We start from the raw sequence: 11,494 nt of genomic DNA, 5'->3' as shown, positions 1-11,494 counted from the left end.
TACAGCCATAACAGTATTTGTTACTAATGTAGTTGACAGTGCTTCCTGCGATAGCACTGAGCTTTGCAGGGGACTACACATTTTTTATTAACTGCAACTACTGGTGGGGCTAAATACAGGTGGTGCTAGGATGGTTGCAAAAGAAGGCTCATCGGTTTAACGAAGGCAGCTCTTGCTGTCCAGATGTCGCCACCACGATTGGCATGCAGCCCCTCACATAGGTGACAAACGGGCAAAGCAAGGCAGGCCAAGGCATTGGTAACAATGAGAAAAAAAAAAAGGCTTTATTCACAACTCCTTTCAAAATAGGTGGCTATGTACACGTCTCTGTATGTATACATATATGATAGCAATAATTATAATAAAACAATACCACTAAGACGCAACTCGTACGCAAGACGTTTGTGCACGAGTTGCATGTGCAGCAATATGAGGCAGTGGGACGTCGACTTCACGTGGGAGCCTTGCGGCAGGAACAGACGCGGTGGCTGGCATGGTGTTGCCCACAGACACCGACGCCGATATTTGCAGTACTTGAACAACTTACCACCACTGTTGGTCTAGGCATAACAGCACCTGAACAGCCTTTTTCTAATCACTGGCACACTATGATGCAACTTTCAGCTCGGCCAACAATTACTTATGCAGGTATGTGCAGCCACGTTAACTTCTCAAAACAGCTTGTGCAGCATTAGAGACGTGCTGCAGTCGAAAGCTCTAGGTTTGCACCGATCACAAAATTTAATGGATGTGCAACAAAGTCTCAGTTCAGTCGTAACACAGGCATAGTAACTGGAAATTGAGCTCGTATGCAGCCACATATGCAATGCAGTGTTACAGAAAGTGAAAAGGTTGACTAAAAACAATGCGAGAAGAGATGCTAGCATATTTCCTGAATCTCTTTGCAAGTAAGTCTTCAATGAGTCAATCTTTTTCAGTGAGGAGCCACTAGCCTGGTACTAGGCCTGAATAATTTTGGAGAAAATTGCCCAAGCAGTTGTAAAACATATTGGAAAACCTGAAAAGCTGTTCTTTTCATTCAAAACAGCTTTTTAACAGAGGGATTAAGCGGTACAAATGTAGGCCCCACGAAAAAAATACCAGCTATACAGCATCTGAACAAGGAGCTTTCTTATCACTCATTATAATTTCCTTACAGAACCTGCACACAACCCAAAACTAAGTAGTTGGTGCTAGAATTCACAGAACCAGTCAAAAAAGCCAGGTGTATGAAAAAGAACAAACATAGGATGTATCAAACTTCTTAAACCGACTGAAACAGTCAATGCTACCTGGTCACACCGAGATAGACTTTATTAAGGATGACTTGAGCGCTTTGAAAGGCCAATAACCACTAGAAGTGAACACCTAAACTTCTGCACTTGCTTCGAATAGCTTGAATTTTTCTTGTACTAAGATCCCCATTAAACTAAATCTTTTGACTAATGAAACATTCATGAATGCTACTCACAAACAATCGCTAACACGAAGCGATTTCCTTTGATTCCCACTTTACTCGTAAGCTTAAGACTGTTGCATAGAAGCAGAACATTGCACAAGCTTGCGACTGAGATGTACAGTCGTCAAAACTGTTAACAACAACAAAGAACGAGGTACCAGCGTAGGCACAGAGCGGCAGCTTACGATAGCGCTCAAGCTGCTAAGCCAGGGTGCGCGCATGCGCTGAAGCACCCGAATGCAGTAGGGCAGCATCGTGAGGGCCGATAACCAGCCGCAAAAGATGCGGCTGTGGCTATTGTGAGCTGCCAATCTGTGCGTAGGCAGGCACCTCGTGTTTTGTTGTTGTTAACAGTTTTGACGACTGTAAGTGACATACACGGTAGTTTACAACCTGCCTATGCAACAAGCCTACAAGTTTCACCTTGCATAACAGCTGCAAACTGTTCTAAAGGTTTCCACTAGAGTCGCTAAGTGCATAAAAACAGAGCAGAGGCAGTCATGGTGGTGTTGTAAAACAAATGTCGTAGTAAGTGCCAATAACTTGCATTGAATGTGCTGACACGTCGGACACTTTGTCGCACTAGTCAGCTCTCTCACCTTGGCACTGAGGTTTGCAGTCCTTGCAACTTAACAAAAGCCATACACAGCCTACCAGCAGGTGTACCTTAGAGTACTTTGTTCGTAGCCCTAAGCAAGGCACCTGAGTTGCTTTTCCCATTTCCTGTCTGATCTGCAGAGCTCATTTTCAGTGAACACTTGGAGCCACGCATGTCATCAACTTTGCCTTTTCAGGCACACATCACAGCATCACCCTATAAATAAAAGTTGCCCCTTGGCACATCCCCTGCTTAATTTTCCACAGTCATTTCAAGGTACCTTTTGTTAGACATCACAGGTCGAGATATTTTCGTACTATTTTTTTCTAGTTTATGTAAAGAAGCACTAAAAGACACATGCTTGGTCACTCCTAAGTGATCCTAGACCGAGCAAAGCAGAGGTAGAGAAAATTTGCGTGGTCAATTCTCAGCCATTGAAGGACAAGGTTGGCCCCAAGGTAAAACTAGTGAAATCTGTTGCTTACAACGCCCAGTATGTTGGCGCTTTGACATACCATGAAGCAAAAGAAGGGGGGGGGGGGGGCATAGGTTCTTATCACAAGGTTCCCAAGAGGAATGAGCACTGAAGATAAACATCATCCCCTTTCTGCAGTGTGACAAACTTGTGAAGAGTGCTCAGACACCATAATTAACCACTGTCGCCAGAACAATATCAAGTATTCCACTCATCATATGCAAATAATATTGCTGCTAGTGCTAAACAGCTCTGCACTCCAGATGTCTTTGTGCAGGGCAGAATTAAGAGTACCGGTTGCGTCTACTCCCACAGTTTGTGTTCCTTCGCACGAGGTAATTTTGTGAACAAGACACTGTGTAGACCTGCGTACCGTAAAGATCTGAGAGAACGGCTTCCCCCGGAACATCACCCTCCCCTGTCCCCACTCCCCTTTATGGGTGAACTATTCAATTTATTAAAAGACCCGAAAGACCGCCCACCTTGTAAACTCGATGGCTTTAGCGCTGATTAGCGAACAAAATATAAACACGAATCATCTATTCCAGTGTTCGTGCGATCACCTGTTTGTCCTTTCACACTTGACCCAAAAGTTCACCCATCTCGTATTTTTTCTTGATATCTCCACAATTTTGATTGGCGGTGCGGCCACTTTTCTGTAGTTTTTCGTGCATGACTCGAAAGCTCGCCCATCCCATGTTTTTCACTTGACATCTGCGTACCTTGGGTGGGCGTTCTTTCGGAACTTTACGGTAATATATTTTCACTACAAAAAATATCTGTTACTCTGAAATTATTGAACAAAATACAAAGTTTTCTTACTGAGTCCCCTCACAACATTCAATAAAAATTCAGAGAGAGCAAGTGCGCTCTTTAAACAAGTTACTGCGGTAGGCTACAGTCCTTATACCTTTTTGCATGGTGCAATCTTACTAGTATTTCTGAACCTGAAAGGGGCAACAGGCATATTGCCTGCAATGGCTTATTTCTTTCTTTACTTTTGAAGCAGTGTGCAATAAAATAAGGTGGAAAACGGCTCGCAGATAAAAACAAAAAAAGAATGCCGACTGCCAAACCAAAACTGCAGAAAATAGCTTCTGATGGCACTAGAAGAAAGTAACCTGTTTTTGCGGAATTTGTTCTGCTTTCTTTCACATATTGTCATCAAAATATAAGGTTAAAAAAAGTTCGGAAAACGTATCATTTCAGAGCACCAGCTTTCTTTCCTTCCCTAATGGTGTTTGCTAGTTAACTGGCTGTGTCAATGTTATAGCAAAAAGCAGTTGGTGCCATGTATGCTACTGTACTGCCTTAGTACAGTGCTTCTGTGAATATTGTTTCAAAACCAAGTGTGCTGTGAATGTGGCCAAAGAGCCGTAACCCATAACAGTAAATAAAGTTAGAAACTGATTGCAGCAGCTACATCACTCCCACCAGCGTTCTTTGCAACAATAAAGCTCTATGCAACCCTTTTTAACTTTTCATAGCATGTGTCACTATCTCTGTGTCTTTTGTAACATAGCTATGCTCCAAGTTGTTTCTCAAATACCACGCCAATGCATTACAGTAGCAACCGGAAAAAATATAATTATGCTTAAATCTTTGCTTCTGCTGTGCTCCAACAATAAAAGTAGATTTGGTATGGATGCACGCTGGATGTGCGCGCATGGATGTGCGCTTTCCCCCAAAGCAAATTTGTCGGCACTGTTTCTTTGCAGCTAAGGGTTTGACGTTACTTCGCATCAAATGTGTAGCAAGCAATGTGCAGCAGAACACATATTAAGTGTATAGCACATTGTGCAGAAAACAGCAAGCTAAACAAAGCATTCCCCCATGCATGCTTTCGGCCACGAAGGTAACGATTGGTTTCCTGCACCTTTTTACAGCCCATGAAGGTACATACGCACTGCCATTTCGTGTTACCTGCTGAGTTTCTCCTCAGCCTAGTATGCAATGCCACCAATCCTGAGTGCACTTTGCCAGTGTTTGCGAGTTGGAGCCTGTGCGAACAAATAGATAATTTATACAACTTGAGGACGTATGCTAACATCTGCAGTATCGCTATGCTCAGCACAAAGAAGTCTGGAAATAAAAAAGGGACGGAGGGAAAGAAACTTAAAGGCGAGATGGAAAAGCACCTTAAGACATTTATAAATTAAGACAAAGATGATAATTCATACGTTCAGGGAACGCCCAGGTAAAAAAGTGGCATATAAATTAAAGTTGCATTCTGTTTACCAAAAAGGTGTTACCGATACTACCAACTAAATGCATAGTGAGCCAACTTGAAACAATACTGAAAGAATGGAATGTGTTAACTACATATGTAGTCAATTATATATAACTAAATCTAACTAAGGAAACGTACGGACCGTGTGAAGTTAGCAGGCTGTTTTATATTCTTTCACCTTCTAGTGCTGCTCAATCACACGAAATAATAATAATGATTTCACTGCCCTTCTGTTACAGAAAACTTTTATAGAAATTATACATGTCCAGGGGGCAGGTCGTGGTGTAAGGTATCCTATTTTGCGCAGTGCATATAAACTTTCCCTTGGTGCCTCCTTTCAAAGACAAACATTCCAAGCGCTAATTTTCACATGATCCAAGCTAGCAGAACATTAACAAAAGAAAAGAGAGAAGGCACACAATAATAAAAAAAAAAGGGTAACGCTTGTTAGTATGTACAAACATTGACAAAATATAAATAAGGCTTCTTCTAGAAACACAGTAGACTCTTGTCAAGACAAACTCAGCTGCGAAGAATTTTATGGTTAAGACGAACTAAACTTTTGCTTCTCTGTAACGTGCATAATGCAAAAAACGTCCGCCTACGACGAATTTCTGATAATTTGAACAAATTTTCGCAACCCATTTGGGTTGTCTTAAACAGAGTTTGCAAGAGTTTTGAATAGCTAAAGCATGACCATTCAAGCTATAAAAAAAGAGGCTTTCGTACAGCACAGATTTGCCGACTTGCCACCTGATTTCGCAACACGGAAAAAATACGAGTACGACGACACACGCTCCTCGGCATATTTACACTGGATCCGTGTGCTATCCATAGCAGAGAAAATGTTATACAGAAAGACATTTCGAATAAATGTATTAAAACCAATTTAATATATGTTAGCCTTTTTTGTATATAGCCGAGAAAATATATTTAGCAGTGGATCAGGATGGCGACAGATTATTTGCAGACGTGAGCATATAGCTTTCGATAGAAATAAATGGGTCTGCTTTAATACTCGTAAAGCTAGTTATCCCAAGCAAAAGGTCTGTTTGGCTTGTTTTTGCAAAGCCTGTGCACAAAGTGTTTCTGTTTCAAGAAAGTAACTCCCTTAGCTCTAGTGTTGCAACAGCCACCTTGCTTGAGATTTCACAGCCTGCCATGCAGCTATGTCTACTGGATGATTGGATTTAGCTTGTCGTTTGCACTGAAGCGCACGTCCCAATGGCCCAGCCATGGCTAGACTGAGCGACCAAGCGCTGGCGAGCAGCCGTTAAACCCTCGCCTAGTGACGCAGTACTGTAGCGGCGAGGTTCCGAGAGAGCGCACCTGTGACACCTATCCACAGTAGATCACAAAGCATGATGTCACACCTGCTACACCTGTGCTCTGGCCAGGCTCAAGGTCATTGCAACGTGACGAATGGCCTTGCGAGACATGGCGTAGTAAAGCTTTCACTTTAAAAACATCCAACTGCTTTTTTTTTTTTTTTCCACTTTCACCTATCCCTAAGAAATCCTGTCATGTCTTTTTTTTTTTTTTTTTCACTTTCACCTATCCCTGTCTAAGAAATCCTGTCACGTCTCTATCTCTTTCACCTATCTTTGCCTCAAAAATCCTGTCAGGACTGCTTTCACGACGGAAACATAATCTCACCCATACATTATTGCTTTCAGTTTTGATTACAAATACACAGTTTTATCAGATGCAGTTAATGCAGGCCACACTCGCTGCTTTTTCTTTTTTTGCAAGCTGGCAAACGGAGAATCACCGAGTTGGGCTGGCCTGAAGTTCACTGCTTATAAATGCTTTTCTCAGGTATCGTTTGTTCTCAATTCGAAGTTTCAGCTTGTTCTCAAGACATTTTTTGGCATAATTTTGTCAGTTTCGAAGACAGCATAAATCTATGACACCACTTACCAAGTACTAAAAGAACAAACCCAACATTCTTCAGCAGGCATTGTTCTCTTCCTTTTTCTGCTTACCAGCTTACCTAGAGGAGCATATGGTACTTTGAACAACTGCCGTGCCGCTAGAACTCGCCACACCACCAGAATTATTTAACATGGAACGCAGCTGTCGAAGACGGCGCGAGTCCTTTTGTGTTTCCAATGCATCATACTACAGGCATTGTGGGCACTTTCACTCACTGTGGCGCCATCCAACTCTCACATTTACACCCTGAAATTCACACATTCGAAAGCAAGGTGGCTTCATCCTTACAACAGCTTGCACAGCCCTGAAGCTATGCACGTCTGCTCATGCAACAAGCTGTGGCAATGCTGCACGCATGTTTGCCATTATTTTGGGCCATGGTGTTCTTTCACAGGGCCACAGTGCGTGGTTGTCGTTGGCTGCCTTTCGACCTTAGTATGCTAGGCAGCCATCTGAGGTAAGTGAGAAAATTCCTCAAAAGTGTCTAACTTTGTTCTAGGCGAGAATGTGTCCCTAACACTTTGCTGTATCGAGAGAGATCGGCACCACAGGTACTTTTTTTGAGGAGTACGCAATTCCGTATCACCGAATGAAAAATAAGCAAGGATATGCATATTGCTAGAAACTCATGTTAACTAATATCTCACCCCAAGTGCCGAGGAAAAAAAAACTAAAACAGCATCTCTGATTAGATGTCCTTTTTTTTTTCTTTTGCTCAAGAACAGTAATTCCTGATCCAACAAAAGCAAAATCCTCCGCAAACAAAATAATCTAACCAAGTCCTGATAAGCAAACAAGGCCTGAAAAGTTGAAATGAACCCCATACTTGTATTGTGGTTACCACAGTTGCTAGAAAGAACTTAGCAACATAGCCAGACATGTGACCCAAAGTACATGGTTGTACACTGTGCATGACAGTTAAAAAATGTGACTAATCTAGTACTTTACAAGAAACATCTTTGTGTATTGTTTATAACAGCAGTGCTGCAGTAATAGTCATAGCCTGATACACACAGCAATTATGATTTTCTCTGCCAAGAACAGCAATGGTGTCTCACCAAATTTCCGCAGCACGACAGCAACAGCAAAAAAAAAAAAAAAAAAAAGCATAATAAGGCCTGTCAAAACCTTCACCAACTTTGTTTATGCCCCAAAGTCCACGCTTTTGCACTGATTTCACCGAAATGAAGATATAAAAATAAACCTCTCACAAGTCGCAACGGGCAACTGTTAGAATTGGCTTCCTAGGCAGAGCAGTGCACCTCAGGAAGGAAAACACACGCAGACACAACAAACAAGTTAACACTTATAAAAAGAAACATCTCAGTTCCCTGCGAGTGCAAAAGGCAGCAAGTCACCAAGTCGCACGGTCACCTGAAGCACCTAGTAACACGCACACTCAGGTGCAACAAACAAGCACTTCACCAACACAGTCAACAGCAGCAGTGTAAGCCCATTACCTACGCAAACTTCACCCAAAACAGAAACGTCTCTCGCGCGTTTCGGGAACAGCAGTCTAGGCACACCGAAAGGAAGAAGCAATGAAGCAAGAAGGCGCCACCGCTGGGCTGAGGGAAGACCTTGAGTGCAAAACCTGCAAGCACTTTCGGAGGCCCTCGCCCCCGCTAGCTGGTGTTCTGCAGCACGTCCACCTGTGGCTGGGCGTAGTGAAGGAACCACCAGACCTGGTTGTGGCCGCCCGTGCAGGGCCTGGCCCGCACGGCGTCCTGCTCCGTGGTGCCGGCCTCGATGCACAGGCCGCTCTCCTTGTGCTTGAGGGGGCCTCCCCGCGTGTGCTCCCAGCGCTGCTTCTCCAGGGACTCGGAGCCCTCGCCGCAGGGGGCCATCATCACCTTGCGGCCTCCCTTTCCACCCTCGCTGGTTTCGCTGCCCAACTCGGCACAGCTGTCCTCCTTGCGGATCTCCTTCCGCCACGTGTACGACACCAGCTGCGCATGCAAGGCAACAAAGCCACCCGAAGTATAACCGCAGTTAGGCCTCACTGCAATGAAATTGAACCAGCATTGCAATTCATTCGTTATGGCCATTATTTTATCCTCAACAGCAGTGGAAATTTCCTGCAAATATTGTGCACGCGCGTAAAACAGTCACCTAAGTACTACCATAGTTAAGCCTCGTTATGACAAAATTGAAATGGAATTTAAATTTGTTCATCCGAATCATTAGTATTGCAACTGCAGTATTTGCCACAAATACTATGCACTAGGAGTTCTGTACACACCTCAAGCAAACAGTGGGTGAATATCAACTCACAGTCGCCATGTTGCACACCATCTATAATCAACATTGAACACTTTCTGGAAATTAGCTTGTAATTTTAATTTTAGAACAAAAATGTTGGTCACAGCCTATAATAAGCAAAGTAAATTCATTAAACTGAGATGCTGAATGCACAGGTTTCTATGAAGACTTTCAAGGGGAACTGCAGTTTGTTTGTTATATCCATTATTTTGTTAGTGTAAGCCGGCTTACTTTAACAAGGTTTACGTGTACCCTAGCCACAGTCGACTTTACTATTTTCGACCGCAATTCTTGTCAGTAATAGGGCACCTGACTATTGTGTCTTACTTCTTGTAGTGAGGCTACAGAATATTTTTGTTTAATGCTGCTGACTTGAAATGAATGCATCACAAAACATTTTTCCTCCGCCAACGACACCATCCAAGTACTCAAGCCCAGAACTTTTAGTTTCTTCGGTGAACAATGTTAACAGACAATGCAATGTTGCGCAGACATGACCTTTAATTAAAAGCTTCATTGCCATTATTATCAGCCTTCTAGGCATCCAACTGCTCCTACCTTGCACCATCCGAATCCATTCTTTGCTTGGATTTTAATTACCTCATTTCTCTATCGAGCCACCTGTCTTCCCACCCATACTTCTGTTTCTCTGTCTGAATATCCTTATCTTTTGCACTCTTCTGCATTACATGCCCAGCCCAACTCCACTTCGTTCTCTTTATTTGAGCTAGGATGGCGCCCACCCCAGTTTGCTCCATTCACTACTAGAGAGCACTTGACGAATGTAGCTCAGCCCCAACATTATTACCTAAGAAGGGGGAAGCAGCAGAGATAATTTCCTCCTCACCCCCCAACGAACCTGCAAATCTTGTGCTACCAAGCCTAGAAAGTGCACCATGCCCCAAAGTGTTTCCGCCCCCTCCCCCCTTCAAGAAGTCGCTCTGGATTCGCCCCCGCTTCCCCCTGAAGTGAGAGAAGGGGACGGCACTTGCCTGGTTGCCCCCACTGGAGGAAGTGTCTTTGTGGCACGGGTAGAGGCCCATGGGCTCCGTGTTGTCGTAGTTGTGGCTCATGGAGTCAAGGCACATGCCCGTGTGCGGGTTCCTGGCCTGCACACAAACACGCCGCACCACCAAAAGAAATGACAAAGCACTCCCCAAGGCCTGTCAAACAAAAATCTCGCAAAACGGTTATAAAGCCACTCTTGCCATAAGCACACCAGCAACATCGTATCGTGAAAATGGACACTTCCCTTCAATCCTAGCACTCGGACGATTTCCAGATCAAAGCGTCACACCATAATTGGGGGTTATTTATATGCCTTATACGATGCTTAGCAGTAGCCGCATTTCTCTGAGCCATTTCCAGGCTAACTGGTTGCCCTGGCAACTGGGCAGATTATGCTGTTTATAGGATTGCGGCGCCAGAGTGGGAGATGCTAAGGTAGTAGCTACCCCTAACATATTAAAACCGCTCTGTGAATCTAGGCCAAACTTCACAGCTCCAGTGTACAATTACAAATGTCTCATAAATGTAGAGAGATCACACTGTTCATCGAAGTCAGATCCATGAAGCATTTTGGTAAAATGCAGGGGTTTCGAACTGTTTCGAGAATGCGGCTGTAGATTCACACGGCCATTGCACAAACGTGAATGCCTAGTACTGTTGCCTCCCATCCTTATACAATACCAACCAAATCAAGCGAACATTTTTGCAGACGATGCTCCAATAAGCCACAACCTCCTGCTGCCCAGACTTGCTGCAGTACTCACATTTCCGAAGGCAAACACTTTCTCGCTGGGCACAAACTTGTTGGGGTACACATTGTCCAGGTACCACTTGAAAGACTTGCATTTAAGTTTCTGGCGCAGGGCCTTGCGCTCCGAGATGTCGCCAAAAGATATTTTCTGCAGGAAAAGAAAGGCAGGAGACAGGCAGTCAACCAAGGTCCAGTGCAATGTCGTTTGAGTGACAGCAAGGAACTAACACTTTGCTCGAATAGCCCAGCTGAGTGATGCACACCTGAAGAAAACTTTGGCCGGCCTTTTATATAGCTCTATATAGCTGAAAGCAGGCAAATTAGACCACAGCCTAGCCAACATTGTTAATAGCGACACGCACACTTGCTCTCGAAGTTCCAGGAGTTGCGCAACAATTTTGGATTCCTCACAATCTTCCAGCTTTTATTTTCGATTTCGAGATGCTGTCTACTGTGACTCTTTCCCTCCACTTTTACGGCTCGTATATATCTGTTCCATAATCAGCGATCACATCCCTACTCTATTCCTTTTTGTCTAGCAACAAGAAAAAAAAAAGGCATAACTTATGATACTAAAACAGGAAATACACCCACAAATTGGTGTCAGATTAGTTAATGGACCCTTATGATGTACCCGCATGCTCTTGTAGGTGAGGAAGCGTAGACGGCACACATAAAGGCCAATTTGAAGGTGCAACGGTGGATGCTCCAACAAGTTCTTGAATTCGGTCAAATTATTCTGGGCCCAAATTTGTACAAAAAGCACAGATCTGTTG

General features: G+C 43.7%; 1 protein-coding gene across 2 annotated transcripts in view; it reads right to left on the bottom strand.

The window, feature by feature from the left end:
* Positions 1–259: 259 nt before the first annotated feature.
* Positions 260–11,494, bottom strand: part of LOC144170185 (polypeptide N-acetylgalactosaminyltransferase 1-like) — a 46,480-nt gene continuing 35,245 nt past the window's right edge. The window contains exons 6-9 of one of the 2 annotated variants that reach the window (XR_013322574.1): positions 10,732–10,866; positions 9,952–10,068; positions 6,317–8,646; positions 260–6,264 (exon numbers count right to left, since the gene is read on the bottom strand). Coding sequence is in view for 1 of the 2 variants with exons in the window: in XM_077699811.1 (XP_077555937.1) it covers positions 8,323–8,646; positions 9,952–10,068; positions 10,732–10,866 (576 nt within the window). In the remaining variant the exon portion in view is untranslated. The other variant, XM_077699811.1, reaches the window with a different exon arrangement.

This window comes from Haemaphysalis longicornis, unplaced genomic scaffold (genome assembly GCF_048455015.1).
Source record: "Haemaphysalis longicornis isolate Haplotype H1 unplaced genomic scaffold, Haemaphysalis longicornis Haplotype H1 scaffold_2, whole genome shotgun sequence".
In the NCBI taxonomy this organism is placed as follows: Eukaryota; Metazoa; Arthropoda; class Arachnida; order Ixodida; family Ixodidae; genus Haemaphysalis; species Haemaphysalis longicornis.
The sequence above is the reverse complement of the archived record's forward strand: the minus strand, read 5'-3'. Positions and strand labels throughout refer to the sequence as shown.